This window comes from Hyperolius riggenbachi, chromosome 1, assembly GCF_040937935.1.
Source record: "Hyperolius riggenbachi isolate aHypRig1 chromosome 1, aHypRig1.pri, whole genome shotgun sequence".
Taxonomy (NCBI): Eukaryota; Metazoa; Chordata; class Amphibia; order Anura; family Hyperoliidae; genus Hyperolius; species Hyperolius riggenbachi.
Genome location: NC_090646.1, coordinates 91,180,622 through 91,196,555, shown reverse-complemented (window position 1 = coordinate 91,196,555; position 15,934 = coordinate 91,180,622). Strand labels below are relative to the sequence as shown.

At 45.1% G+C, this 15,934-nt stretch overlaps 2 protein-coding genes across 9 annotated transcripts in view; one reads left to right on the top strand and one right to left on the bottom strand.

Moving 5' to 3' along the window:
- Positions 1-15,934, bottom strand: part of LOC137563743 (peroxisomal acyl-coenzyme A oxidase 3-like) — a 372,185-nt gene that overhangs the window by 148,027 nt on the left and 208,224 nt on the right. The gene's annotated exons all lie outside the window — the stretch shown is intronic.
- The window catches only part of LOC137563764 (serine protease HTRA3-like), a 116,784-nt gene that overhangs the window by 72,606 nt on the left and 28,244 nt on the right, over positions 1-15,934 (top strand). For all 7 annotated transcript variants that reach the window (XR_011030433.1, XM_068276676.1, XM_068276688.1 and 4 more), the window contains one exon: positions 8,445-8,667. Coding sequence is in view for 6 of the 7 variants with exons in the window: in XM_068276676.1 (XP_068132777.1) it covers positions 8,445-8,667 (223 nt within the window). In the remaining variant the exon portion in view is untranslated. The remainder of the gene's footprint in view (positions 1-8,444; positions 8,668-15,934) is intronic.

Genomic DNA, 15,934 nt, shown 5'->3' with positions numbered 1-15,934 from the left:
ACCAAACAGCAATTACCTAACTACTGTGTAGCAGAAGTCTGCACTGATAGGGCTCTGACTAACTTACAGAGGCAACCAGTAAAAACGTCGTACCTAAGTGGAAATGTGACATGATGAGATAAACATGTGTATTTACTGTGCCAAGCATATTAATAACTAGGCTGTGTTTCTTTTTTTTTTTCTGTCTGAAAGAGTTAATAATTAGGCATGCAAGTAACGGGATCAGTGAATAATGGCGCACAGCGCCTATGCATAAGAATGGCGCCGCATTAAAAAGATACGCTTATCGCTATTTATCGTTAGTACTGCATATTAATGGCGCACAGGGAAAAAAGAAGAAAAACGGCACACACTAACGTTATTTATCAATAGTGGCACACACTAACGTTATTTATCAATAGTGGCACACACTAATGTTATTTATCAATAGTGGCACACACTAACGTTATTTATCAATAGCGCCCTACATAAGCCAAACTGCAGACATTATTTAACTGCAAAACGGTGAACGGATTGAATGTAACACTGTCAAGGTTAGGGTTAGGCACCACCAGGGGGGTCTTAGGGTTAGGCACTACCAAGGGGGTGGTTAGGGTTAGGTACAGGGAGGGTTCTGTGTAAGAGTAGGGTTAGGTATAGTTACAGTACAATATACACCACCAGGGGGTCTTAGGGTTAGGAACCACCAGGGGGGGTCTTAGGGTTAGGCACCACCAAGGGGGTGGTTAGGGTTAGGTACAGGGAGGGTTCTGTGTGAGAGTAGGGTTAGGTATAGTTACAGTACAATATACACCACCAGGGGGGTGGTTAGGGTTAGGCTCCACCAGGGGGGTGGTTAGGGTTAGGCACCACCAGGGGGGTGGTTAGGGTTAGGCACCACCAGGGGGGGGTTTAGGGGTTAGGGATAGGTACAGAGAGGGTTCTGTGTCTTAACGCTAAATAACAATAAGGCTTTAACGCTAAATAACAATAAGGCTTTAACGTTAAATAGCGATAAGCGGCAAACGGATTAGCGGCAACACTGTGCGCCATTATTCTCAGGCGCCATTTTCAGATGGATGCGCAAGTAACATCTTCTCACTTCTCAGGCCTGATTATAGGTAACCCTTCCTGATAAGGAATTGCTACCCCAAAAAATTAGCTCTGGAAGACATAATAGACTGTCATTGAGCAGAGACAATAAAATATAAAGTCTACTTTTGTAAATGTTGAAACATAAAATAAAACCATGGGATATCTAAAAATAAAAAATCATTTTTTTAGGAGTAGAAGGATAGATACAATATTCTGTCTCATCAGTTTATATTCCCCTCGGGTGCACTTTAACACTTTAAAAGGTCATTCCGTTTTCATAATAAAATTGGCACAAAACATTTGTCAGTTCTGGACTAGTCTCATATATATATATATATATATATATATATATATATATATATATATATATATACAGTGGGGTGCAAAAGTATTCGGCCCCCTTGAAGTTTCCACATTTTGTCACATTACTGCCACAAACTTGAATCAATTTTATTGGAATTCCACATGATAGACCAATACAAAGTGGTGTACACGTGAGAAGTGGATCGAAAATCATACATCATTCTAAACATTTTTTACAAATCAATAACTGCAAAGTGGGGTGTGCGTAATTATTCGGCCCCCTGAGTCAATACTTTGTAAAACCACCTTTTGCTGCAATTACAGCTGCCAGTCTTTTAGGGTATGTCTCTACCAGCTTTGCACATCTAGAGACTGAATTCCTTGCCCATTCTTCTTTGCAAAACAGCTCCAGCTCAGTCAGATTAGATGGACAGCGTTTGTGAACAGCAGTTTTCAGATCTTGCCACAGATTCTCGATTGGATTTTGATCTGGACTTTGACTGGGCCATTATAACACATAGATATGTTTTGTTTTAAACCATTCCATTGTTGCACTGGCTTTATGTTTAGGGTCGTTGTCCTGCTGGAAGGTGAACCTCCGCCCCAATCTCAAGTCTTTTGCAGACTCCAAGAGGTTTTCTTCCAAGATTGCCCTGTATTTGGCTCCACTTATCTTCCCATCAACTCTGACCAGCTTCCCTGTCCCTGCTGAAGAGATGCACCCCCCGAGCATGATGCTGCCACCACCATATTTGACAGTGGGGATGGCATGTTCAGAGTGATGTGCAGTGTTAGTTTTCCGCCACACATAGCGTTTTGCATTTTGGCCAAAAAGTTCCATTTTGGTCTCATCTGACCAGAGCACCTTCTTCCACATGTTTGCTGTGTCCCCCACATGGCTTGTGGCAAACTGCAAACGGGACTTCTTATGCTTTCTGTTAACAATGACTTTCTTCTTGTCACTCTTCCATAAAGGCCAACATTGTACAGTGCATGACTAATAGTTGTCCTATGGACAGAGTCTCCCACCTGAGCTGTAGATCTCTGCAGCTCATCCAGAGTCACCATGGGCCTCTTGACTACATTTCTGATCAGCGCTCTCTTTGTTCGGCCTGTGAGTTTAGGTGGATGGCCTTGTCTTGGTAGGTTTACAGTTGTGCCATACTCCTTCCATTTCTGAATGATCACTTGAACAGTGCTCCGTGGGATATTCAAGGCTTTGGAAATCTTTTTGTAGCCTAAGCCTGCTTTAAATTTCTCAATAACTTGATCCCTGACCTGTCTTGTGTGTTCTTTGGACTTCACGGTGTTGTTGCTCACAATATTCTCTTAGAAAACCTCTGAGGCCCTCACAGAGCAGCTGTATTTGTACTGACATTAGATTACACACAGGTGCACTCTATTTAGTCATTAGTACTCACCAGGCAATGTCTATAGGCAACTGACTGCACTCAGATCAAAGGGGGCCGAATAATTATGCTCACACTACTTTGCAGTCATTTATTTGTAAAAAATGTTTGGAATGATGTATGATTTTCGATCCGCTTCTCACATGTACACCACTTTGTGTTGGTCTTTCATGTGGAATTGCAATAAAATTGATTCATGTTTGTGGCAGTAATATGACAAAATGTGGAAAACTTCAAGGGGGCCGAATACTTTTGCACCCCACTGTATAGATAGATAGATAGATAGATAGATAGATAGATAGATAGATAGATAGATAGATAGATAGATAGATATTTTAACAATATTAAAAAGTGATTTTCAGTTTCTAATTGTTCTTTGCTGTCTTGGCAACAGCACTCTGTTTGGAGTATGGTTGCCCTGAGACTCCAGAACATCCCACCTGCAGCAGTAACTACAGGCAAATGAGTGTTTATTACTTATAAAGTTTAAGAAAGCAAACTTTTGTTTTCCATAGCACTTTAGTAAGAGGGCTTTTTGGTCTATTGTAGCCCCTTACACACTCCATTAAGTTCTGGTTCATCATGAGCTTTCTGGGTAGTCTGTAACTGGTGTTTCAAGTCCTACTCCATAGAGCCACATTAATCCATGCCATGCACTGATGAGGAACAACCAATCCAAAACAGTCTGTGTGCATAATGAATTAGTGTGACTCTGTAATAATAACAAGCTGACACATTATTGAATTCCAGTGCATCTAAAGGTGTGTTTAGCACACAGAGGCAACAATGGGTGATTTGCATATTTCAACAGTGATGCACTGGGATACATCTTGGAGCTCACTGACTCCAACCTGAATTTTTGCAAATACTTTCTGTTTTAAGAAACAAACTTTTGTTTTACATTATAAAGTCTGAGAAAGTCCACTGATTAGCAGCTAACTTTAACACTCCTAGCTCCGAATCCCGGTTAGAAAAAAGTGTGGAGTGGCTGCATTTTATATGCACATAAAAACAAATTACCATTAGATTGATAAAGGTTTGCAGACCTTCAAAAGGAGACTAAAAGTGGCCATACACTGGTCGATTTGCCATCAGATCGACCAACAGATAGATCCCTCTCTGATTGAATCTGATCAGAGAGGGATCGTATGGCTGCCTTTACTGCAAACAGATTGTGAATCGATTTCAGCATGAAACCAATCACAATCTGTCGGGCTGCCGCTGCTGCCGCCTCCCCCTCCCCCATTACCTGCTCCGGCCGGCGCGACTCCCCCGGTCTCCGCTGTCTTCTCCGCGCTGGGCTCCGAGTCCGGCAGGCTTCACTGAACTTTCTGTCCGCGGGAGTTTAAACAGTAGAGGGCGCTCTACTGTTTAAACTTCCTGCCGGAACAGGAAGTACAGTGAAGCCTGCCAGACTCGGAGCCCAGCGCGGAGAAGAGGACAGCAGAGAGAGCGGGGGACTCGCGCCAGCGGAGCAGTTAATGTATTGCCGCTGTATTGCGTTGGTCGTCGGGCATTCGAATGCTGCTATCGACACACTCCAGACTCGCCGGTGATGAAGCAAGATCTTCCGCACGGACAGATCGACGGGAATTGACGGGAACGATTGATTTCGGACGGAAAACGATTGTTCTGTCGGCGTTTGTGCAACGATTTCACAGCAGATTCGATCACAGTGATCAAATCTGCTGTATATCGGTGGGAAAATCGTTCGGTGTATGGGCCCCTTTAGAAAAAACAAAGACACCGGGAGTCCCGTATGGTGTAGTATGCTGATGTAATGTTTAGCATTAAAGCAAGCTATGGAGGATACTCACAATCAAGGGTTGCAACACCAGCAATCACAGTGTAATGACAAGTGAGGAAATCCTGTTCTCGCTGGGATCTGATGGGTCGCACTCATGGTAGCGCTCAGTGGTGGATTTAGCATGTGAATACTCAGGACAGGAGATAGACTTAAAGAGACTCAGAGATGAACGGAAGTAGAGCTCTGATACTTACCCGGGGTTTCCTCCCGCTCCATAAACATGTCTAAGTCCCACGCCGTCCTCCCTCGGTCTGCCCCATCAGCCGCAGTGAGCTCCGTTACCAGCCTCAGTCGATGCCAGTCAGGGTCTACTGCGCATGTGCAGACCTCCCGTGCATGTGCAGTAGACCCAGACTGACATCACTGAGGCTGGTAACGGAGCTCACCGCGGCTGAATGGCAGACCGAGGGAGGACGGTGTGGGAATTAGACATGTTTATGGGGCGGGAGGAGGCCCCGGGTAAGTATCAGAGCTGTACTTATGTTCGTCTCTGAGTCTCTTTAAGAAAGTAAATTAGTGTGTTTAACCTATTTTGGTTCCTGGACGTAGAAACTACTTCCAGGAACCATGCGCGCTACCGCGGCCAATCGCGCGCGTGCACGCGCACTCCCGGCCGCGGATTCGGTAGCCAAGGAATCAATGTATCGGACTATGGTGCCCGATCACTGATTCCTCTCCCCCGCTGAAAAAGCGACAGCTTCTCTCGGAAGCTGCGCTTTTTCTGGCCGTTCCCTCCCCGATGAGTCACTCTAAGCGTGTGTTACGCTTAGAGTGACGTCATGTAAACAAACTCATGGCCGCCATCTTGTGGCCAAAAAGTAAAACTACAACTAAAATTAAAAAAAAATTAAACATAACACACAATTACATTATAAAACTATACTTTACATCCCACCCTCCCAAAAATACCCAAATAAAATGTTTAATATAAAAAAAAACCATTACAATAAAAAAAAAAAAAAACATGTAAATATTTACATAAGGGTCTAAACTTTTTAAATATCAATGTAAAGATGAAATATTTCTATATTTTTTTTATTTTAAACTTGTAAATAGTGATAGATGCAAAACGGAAAAAATGCACCTTTATTTCCAAATAAAATATTGTCGCCATACATTGTGATAGGGACATAATTTTAACGGTGTAATAACCGGGACATATGGGCAAATACAATACGTGAGTTTTAATTATGGAGGCATGTATTATTTTAAAACTATAATGGCTGAAAACTGAGAAATAATGATTTTTTCCGTTTTTTTCTTATTCTTCCTGTTAAAATGCATTCACAGTAAAGTGGCTCTTAGCAAAATGTACCCCCCCCCCCCCCCAAAGAAAGCCTAATTGGTGGCGGAAAAAACAAGATATAGATCAGTTCATTGTGATAAGTAGTGATAAAGTTATAGGCTAATGAATGGGAGGTGAACATTTCTCAAGTGAAAACGACGGAACCTGAATGGGTTAAAGATTATTGAAAACATTTGAAAACTAACTAACAAACAATATAGTCCATAGCAAATAAAAGGTAATAAGTTGAAAGAAGTTACAGTTTCTGTCTGACTACTCTTTTATGTTTGTTGGAGTCCTGCTTTAACCTTTCTGAGACTCTTTGTCCAGTGTTCGTTTTTTGTAATGTTACAGTTGAAAGGCCTACTTTGGCTTTGCCAAATGTTTCAGACCAAATGGCTCAGACCATTAGGGAGGGGTCTTTAACCTTGGATAGTGGGAGACCGTTCCAACACTGATTGATCCATTTCAGTATTTAGATACAGTTTCTATGTTCCATTAGGGGCGTAACAATAGACCCTGCAAGGGATGCAGCTGCAGAGGGGCCACAAGCCGCAGGGGGCCACATGGGGGGAAGGTTTATTTTCACTGTCCGGAGAGACTGAGGGCACTAAGGGCATGGAGAGAAAGAAACTTTTTGCTCTCTGCACAATTGTTCTAATGACTGCATCTGCTCAGCCACTGATAAGGAATCATACAAAGAGGTGTAGACCATTCATATTCAGTGTGCAGCAGGCTCTTGTGTACAGTGCTTAGCCCCCAACCTCTCTACCCCTCCCCAAGTCCTGTGTAGTGTAGTGATGCTGGAGGAGTCTGCAGAGCCAGTTCTGCTCCATCAGAGGTGGACAGAGTAAGTTTAATAAGAAGCTGTGGCTGGGATCACACTCATCTGTCAGTTTTCTGTGTGCGTTTTTTGTATGCGTTCTGCACACCATGGGCTTGATTCACTAAACCGTGATAACTCAAATATCACACCTTATCAAAGATATCACACCTTATCAAAGTGAACATCACAGTAGCATAGCGAGCACTACAAACGTATGCCTGCAATGGCGCTTGTCCTGCCCTGAGCCCCTGTGGGTTCGTAGCACTCGCTATGCTACTCTGATAAGGCATGTTAATTTTGATAAGGTGTGATATCTTTGATAAGGTCTGATATTTGAGTTATCACGGTTTAGTGAATGTGTCTGTGTGTGTGAAAACGTGCCGTTTTATCATAGAGGAGCACATCGATGATGATGTTTCTGATTAAAACGGCTGTTTGAGCCGAGGTGCAGCAAAAGCCCTTGGATCCCCTAGCCTAGCAAAACTTAGCATGGGGCCCCCTCCTGGGATCCAAACCCCCTTGTATGGCTGGTAACCCCCCCCCCCCCCGACACTCCTTCCCCACATTGCAGAGCAGTACAGCAGAGAATTGTATTACTTACCTGCTCCAGCAATGCTCGGGTCTCTTCTGTTCTTCCCAGCTGCTGCACGCTCTGTGCTTCCATACCTCGAGCTTCTGATCACATGACATGCACCAGAGGTATGCAGCATTGAGCATATGGCAGGGAGACCAGAGGGGTCCCAAAACAGCACTGCAGGAGCAGGTAAATATTAAACTGCTTCGCTGTGCTTCTCTCCAGGAGGGGGAGGAGCGGGCCCCCCACAGTCGCTACAGTCAAGTCACTTAGTTAAAGACCATAAATGTTCGATTTTAACAGATGATTTGGCCACGACTTAAACTATGTTTTAGATTTTACCCCCGTACATGATCGAGTTTGATACCCCTGGTGTACAGCATGTAGTTAAGTGTACATTGCATGTGTGTAAGTGGGAGTTCAGCATAGGGGCATAACTACAAATCATGGGCCCCCCCAGCAAAACTTTAAGGGGCTACCCCAATGTTCCCATCATTTCCCTAGCCTACACCCGATGAGCCTCACAGCCTCGAGACCCATCTTGCAACAGTCATAAAACATGTGGACATCGTAATCTTCACACCTATAACATGTATGGCCACAAAAACACCAGATCTGAAGAATGGGACCCTTTATCGGAGGGAGTGTAGTACAGTTTTGGGCCACCTTACAGCTCTGGCCCCCCCGGGGGTCACAGGCGTTGCTTTCCTGTAGTCAGGGCTGGGCCGAGGCAGAGGCAAGAGAGGCTCCAGCCTCAGGGCGCAGTGTACGAGGGGGGCGCACAACTCACTCAGCAATCATTCCCCTATTGTGTTTAAAGCAGAGAGAAATAAAAAGGGGACACATGGCAATGACTGCAAGCCAGATAACTAGGGTGTTGGGGGGTTGGGGGCCTATTAGTCTAATAGCAATCAGTGTGTGACGGCTGGATTGGGAGGGATGGAGGGGCGCATTTTGGTGTCTCAGCTTTGGGTGCTGGAGGACCTTGTCCCGGCTCCACCTGTAGTTACGCCCATGTGTAAGTGTGCAGTGTCTACTTCATTCATTTTCTGCACACTGACACAGTAAACCTCTCTAGCAAACTGATTTTTTGGGTCTTCTTCACCTACTCATTTTCTAAGATCGCAGTATTGTGTAGTAAACGGACTTGTTTTGTCATTCTTCAGGCACCCACTGTTTGGACGCAACGTACCCCTATCAAGTGGATCAGGCTTCATCATTTCTGACATGGGACTAATTGTGACCAATGCTCATGTGGTGTCCAGCAACAATGCTGGAGCTGGCCGACAGCATTTAAAGGTGCAGCTGCACAATGGAGACAACTATGAAGCCACAATAAAAGATATCGATAAAAAATCGGACATTGCAACAATCAAGATTTATTCAAAGGTGAGTACACCCTGTATGTATGTTGTCCTTATCTGTCCTGCTTTCTCTATACATGACTGATGTCCATTCATCCTGTGTTTAGTTCTTGGAATGTAAAGCTCAGGTGCCATAGCCAGAGCAGGATCATCCAACAGGCAACCTAGGCAGGTGCCTGGGGCCTGGTGGGTGTCAAGGGGCTCACCACAAGGGGGTGCCAAATCTGCTACCTTGCCTAGGGCCCCATTACATTTAACCTGCCTGGCGTTCTGATTCCCGCGGGAACGTTTTTTGCAAAAAATTTTTCTTTTTCATGTTGCTGGCCTAGCGCTAGCTACATGATTCCCCCCTCTCTGCGGCATCCCTCCCACCCCTCCGATCGCCGCCGGCACAATGGCCCATCCGGAAATCCCGTTCTGAACTTCCCCCGTCGCCATGGCCATGCACATCGTGACGTCATCGACGTCGGCAACGTCGTGACATCACAGGGAGACCCGATCCACCCCTCAGCGCTGCCTGGCACTAATTGGCCAGGCAGCGCACGGGGTCTCGGCTGGGGGGGGCGCTGTATCGCAGCGGGTAGCGGTGGATCGGCGGCGGGGATCGGGTAAGGCACGCAGCAAGCAAAGTGCTTGCTACGTGTTTTTAAAAAAAGAATATTCAAATCGGCCCAGCGGGGCCTGAGCGGTCACATCCGGCGTCTCTGGACGAGCCTAGCTCATTTAGAACGCTAGGGGGGTTAAATTCATTTCTGGCCAAAGCTTTATATTGGCCTTTAATTTATCAGTAAATATTAATCACCTGCAAGTCATCTCTTCTCAAACTAAACAATAAGGAATTCGAGGGTTCCGATTTCATGGAAATTCCAATTTCAGCCAATACCGATTACTGATTATGCAGATTTCTGAGGAGTATTGTTTGGGGGGGCATTTTTTGCATTCCCTGATTGGCCAAATACTTGCAAGTTAACTCAGATGACGCTGAATTTTACCGCGGTAATGGGAATACCAATGGGAATTATAGGCCAATCAGTGTTGTCATTGGTCTAAAATTACTGCGGTAACACGATTTTTGATGAAAAATTCTGCATTCTCTGATTAGTCCAATGCTTCCGAGTTCTGTGGTTGGACTAAAAATAACCAAGTAGCAGTGATGCGGGACTTCCCATCCGATCGGAAATGCGGATATTTCAATTACACGGAATCCAAGTCAGCATCCGTACTACACAAGTCCATCTTTTCATATCATTTTAACCTTTAACATTTTAGAACTTTTTGTAAGTTGGCCCTTTAGTTTTTGTAAATTAATCCTGGGACTTTCCTGGGTATAGCCATGGCAAAAACATATGTATATCTCTATGCCCCAATCTACCTCCGGATTCTTCACCTTGTGTGGCGCGTCCCCGCTTGAACAGGAGACAAGCACGCTTTGCCCGACTATGGTTACACCCAGGCCTTAATGCACAGGGTATAGAGACTGAAAGGCCGTAAAACAATGCTACTGCCAGTTCCCACTAAACAATGATTCAGGCTACCAGAGTGTTTACGCAGTTCAGAGTTGTACACAGATTGATATTGGTCTGTAACAATCTCAAGGTTCGCAAGACAGGGATCATACACATGTATCAGATGTCTGTCAATCACAATCGTCAGCAATCTTAACCATTTAAGCACAACCATTTAAGCATACATTAGAGGGCAATATAATAGCTTGGCGGATGAGCTTTTTGTCCCTAGGCCTTCTCAAAGGACTAGAGGACATGAGCTGCGCATGGAGGAAAAACGTTTTAGCCATTTATTTAGGAAAGGGTTCTTTACAGTAAGAGTGGTTAAGATGTGGAATGCATTGTCACAGGAAGTCGTTATGGCAAACTCTATACCTGCATTTAAAGGGGGCTTAGATGCTTTCCTTGCGTTGAAAGACATCCATGGCTACAATTACTAGGTTATGCCTAATGATGTTGATCCAGGGATTTTATCTGATTGCCATCTGGAGTCAGGAAGGAATTTTTCCCATTTGGGGCTAATTGGACCATGCCTGGTGGGGTTTTTTTCGCCTTCCTCTGGATCAACAGGGGTATGTGGGGGACGGGCTGGAGTTGTACTTTGTACTGGTTGAACTCGATGGACGTATGTCTTTTTTCAGCCAAAATAACTATGTAACTATGTAACTATGTAACAACTGGACGAACATTCTCGTCTAGTTGGGCTGCATGCACTCCCGCAGGCCGCGCAGCGTCCGATCACGCTTCCAGGAATTTTTCACTGTGGCTATCTTGTGGCCAAATAGTAAAACTACACACACATCCATTTTTTAATAAATAAATACATTTTTTACAGTTAAAATTAGCTGTTTACCTCCCACACCAAAAATTACCCACATACAATTTTTAATACAAAAAAATAAAAAAATTACAATTAAAAAACAAAACATAAGTAGTTACCTAAGGGTCTGAACTTTTTAAATATGGTTGTCAAAGGAGTATATTAATATACTGTTTTAAATTATGGGCTTGTAAATAGTGATGGACGCGAATTGAAAAAATGCACCTTTATTTCCAAATAAAATATCGGCGCCATACATTGTGATAGGGACGTAATTTAAATGGTGTAATAAGCGGGACAAATAGGCAAATAAAATATATGGGTTTTAATTATGGTAGAAATAATGATATTTTTCCATTTCTTTCTTAATATTCCTGTTAAAATGGATTTAGAATAAAATAATTCTTAGCAAAATGCATCACCCAAAGAAAGCTTAATTGGTGGCGGAAAAAACAAGATATAGACCAATTCATTGTGATGAGTAGTGACAAAGTTATTGGAAAATGAATGGGAGGTAAAAGTTGCTCAGATGTAAAAAATAAACAACTCTTCGGGCTTAAAGAGGAACTCCAGAGAAAATAATGTAATAAAAAAAGTGCTTCATTTATTTACAATAATTATGTATAAATGATTTAGTCAGTGTTTGCCCATTGTAAAATCTTTTAAATCCCTGATTTACATTCTGACATTTATCACATGATGACATTTTTACTGTTGGCAGGTGATGTAGCTGCTGAATGCTGTTTTGGCAGTTGGAAACAGCTGTAAACAGCCATTTCCCACAATGCAACAAGGTTCACAGACAAGAAACGGCCAGGAGTACCACGGTCCTCAGAGTTTCTTGTGGGAGGGGTTTCACCACAATATCAGTCATACAGCACCCCCTGATGGTCTGTTTGTGAAAAGGAATAGATTTCTCATGTAAAAGGGGTATCAGACAGCTACTGATTGGGATAAAGTTAAATTCTTGGTCGGAGTTTCTCTTTAAGTGGTTAAAGACAGAAAGGCAGGGGTCATAGACCTACTTCAGCAGATCAGGAGTAGATAAGAGATTGCTCAGACAGGCAATGGTCAGTACAGGTAGCAGGCAATAGTATGGTCAAGGTACAGGCAAAGGTATTCACAATATCTCCAAGGGCTGCTACTTACACTTGCATAATAATAAACAAACAATAAAAGCCCCTTCTATTTCAAGAAAGTTCTGGAATAGTAACTTAACATGAGACACTGGCCTGATGATATTGAAGCAGGTTGTTTCGGTGCATGGCGTTCAGCGCAGAAACTAAGCGCCGCTATAGCTATGCTATGGTGCGCGGGGAGCGTAAGGGTAATTTGGGGAATGACATTCTGAGTTGGGTGAATAGTATTTTACGCTGCCGGGGATTTGAACGGCAGCAGGGTGAGCCATCATAAGGCTCACCTTGCTCCCAGCTCACTGGCGGCGTACGACATGAAGATACACAAAGATACTGTTCTAGAGTTCTTATGAGGAGCTTGTGAGAATCTGCTCAGCTGCCTGTGTAAACAGGCAGCTTTTTGACCACTGTTCAGGTCTGCATTCTGCAGGTCTCTTTAAGAGAGACTTTTTGTCTGTATTGCAGTTTGCTGCTGAGGAATTTGCATACATTCGTTATGCAAATCCCCTACCTGCCTCCTGTGATGACTGGCAGTATAAAGGTTGGGATTACCCACAGTCCTTTGCTGGTCATTCCTTCAGGGTTTGTAGTACACACTCCTAGAGAGTGTCAGCCATGCTACTTCTTGTTGAAGTTATCTTAGAGTAATTCCTGGAAGCTGTGCTAGGCAGATTTCCCTAGTGCAGTGAGGATTGTTTATCTGTTTGTTTGTTCTGTTGCTGTTGTCCTGTCCCAGCGGTGGTCGACAGGAAATGGTTCTGATCTCTGTTCTTGGAGTATAGCTGGTGCAGCAGTTGCTACCAGCTATCTCTTCTGTTCTGTCTCCTGGGATCGCGCTAGCCACTTTTCGCTAGCGCTGGGGATCCTTCTGTTCTGTCTCCTGGGATCGCGCTAGCCACTTTCCGCTAGCGCTGGGGATCCTTCTGTACTGTCTCCTGGGATCGCGCTAGCCACTTTTCGCTAGTGCTGTGGATCCTTCTGTTCTGCTACTCTGTACCTGGATCGCACTCGCTTCTCGCTAGTGCTGTGGATCCTATCTCTCGCTTGTCCCTCTTTTCGTGTGTCTGTCTTGTCTGCTACGGACGCTTGTTGGAGGCTCGGTGAGGTAACCGTTAAGCAAGCGTTCGCGTCCTCTGTTTCATGTTTGTCTGTCGATGGTTAGTTAGGCGTGCTTGTCTCTATTGTGCTTATCACATGGAGACCACGCGTAACCGCGTGCACTGTTGCGAATGAGTGCGGTGTTCACGGTTAGCTAGCGTTTGTTATTTTCCATATTTCCTCATTGTATTATTTGCTGTGCCTTTGCTACTCTCGTGCTCCGCCTTGCTGTAACCTTGTGTCACGCTTGGCGATCGCACCTCTCGCGATCGCGTTCCTGCTTCGTATCTGCTGTGGTGTGTGCTCAGTTGTGGGTTGGCGACTAGTTTTATGCACACACACACAATCTGTCTCTGTGCTCACTCTCAATCGCTTCTCTTGCGATTACAGTTCTTCCCTTCGTACAATTCCTGTCTGGCGTGTGTGGTAGAGCAGAGGAGCTGTTCCTCTGCACACCACAGCTCCACCTGCCGTCAGGAATTTCCCTCTGCAGGTGCATTGCACCTACTGCTGGGTTCCTGCAAATTTATACGCTTGTGGAGGAAATCCGCCGTGTCAGCGCACGTCTGGTGCGCTGACCACGGAGACGATTCCACAATCATTACAGAATGACCAGCCAAACCAAAATTCCCAGGGCAGAGGGAACCTTTCATTTGATTCAGATGTCATTGCCTGAGACAAAAACGTATGTGGATCCTATTATAGGTAGGATCGCACACTATATAAAAGCAGTTAAAAAATCGGTGCTCGTCCCTGATCCCCACCCATATGGGGATTATCTCGATACCCGGCTATTTGAACCGCCATTTGCCTCATGGGAAATTGGGGCCTTGGTGGAGGAATTTGATTTGGATTGGAAGGCCTTTTGCGATTTTTATATCGCAAAAAGCGAGGATATCCTGAATGATTGTCTCGACTCTATGTATCTTTTGATTGATTCTGGTGAATGTGACGAATGTATTGTGGATCTGGTGATTTATGTGTGGGAAACCATTTTGGACACCATTGTCACATGATCCTTCCTGTCTTCCTGGGGTAAAGCAAGTGAGTTTAAGCACTGTGCGACCTGAGATGAATGAGTGTGCCTCGTTTGTGGACACCTGTGTGAATTCTGAGGAAGTTTCTTCTGTTTGTTTGGAGGTTGAATCTGTGCGATCTGATGCCTGTTTCTCAGATGTTTCTGCCGATTGTGATCGGCGTGGGTGTGTCAGTTTTGTCAATGATATGTGGGATCCCTTGTCTTGTAAAAACAGATCTTCTTCTCCCAGTACTACTTTAAGATCCTCCATCTATGATCTTGCTATGGGGAAAATTCCCAAACTATGCAGTTTCAAGAGTAAGGGTAATGTGATTAATAAAGTTTCTCATGTTGTTGTCACAACTCCTTCTTCTAATATTGTTCAGTATGTATGCTCAGATCTAGTCAGGTGTGAATGGGAGCCCCAGTTCCAGAAAAAGCAGCTCGAATCGCTGGTGTACGAATTGGAGAACGATTCAAAGTCGTTTTGTGAGTACTACATTGCCAGAAGTGAGTCTGTCTTGAGAGCATGTATAAGTTCTGCTTCTGCCTTAAAGGGAAGGTTCAGGGAAACGTTTAAAAAAATAAAAATCCACATGCCCTCGCCGCAGCTCCAGAGGCTTCCGGTCGTCTTCGGTGGCCGAAGCGACCTGGCCAGGCCGGCTGCGCAGTACAGCCCGGAGGACGTCCGATGACGTCAGTGCGCCCGCGTGGGACGCAGAAGAGCCCGTCCTTGGAGCGCAGAAGAGCCCGACCTGGCAGCCGGCCTGGCCAGGTCGGGTCGGCCACCGAAGACGACCGGAAGCCTCTGGAGCGGCGGCGAGGGCACCTCCTGCCTGCCACGGGCTGGAGGAAGCCCCAGGTAAGTGGATATGGATTTTTATTTTTTTAAACGTTTCCCTGAACCTTCCCTTTAAAGGGATACTGTAGGGGGGTCGGGGGAAAATGAGCTGAACGTACCCGGGGCTTCTAATGGTCCCCCGCAGACATCCTGTGTTGGCGCAGCCACTCACCGATGCTCCGGCCCCGCCTCCGGTTCACTTCTGGAATTTCTGACTTTAAAGTCAGAAAACCACTGCGCCTGCGTTGCCGTGTCCTCGATCCCACTGATGTCATCAAGAGCGCACAGCGCAGGCCCAGTATGGTCTGTGTCTGCGCAGTACACTCCTGGTGACATCAGCGGGAGCGAGGACACGGCAACGCAGGCGCAGTGGTTTTCTGACTTTAAAGTCAGAAATTCCAGAAGTGAACCGGAGGCGGGGCCGGAGCATTGGGGAGTGGCTGCGCCAACACAGGATGTCTGCGGGGACCATTAGAAGCCCCGGGTAAGTTCAGCTCATTTTCCACCGACCCCCCTACAGTATCCCTTTAAGAAAAGGAAAGGGGTGTGAATTTGACTTTGTGAGTCCGCTTATTTGTATGTGGAAAATGATTCTGAATGAACAACGTGTACTTCATTCAGTTGATGTTTGTAAAAGCACATTGTCAGCTGGCATTTCTGAGATCCAGCAATCCAGCCTGGAGAAATCTGAATCCCTGTCTTCGAAATGTCCACTTTCGCAATCGACTGCGATCTTGGATTCACAAATTTTGCGTTCTGACTCCTCGGATTCGACATCATTAGCCGAGTCCAAGAGTGAGACAGCGCCTTGGGTTTGCGAACCTGATACTGAAGCACCTTTGCTCTGTCCAGAGAAGATGTCTCTGAGCCTGCC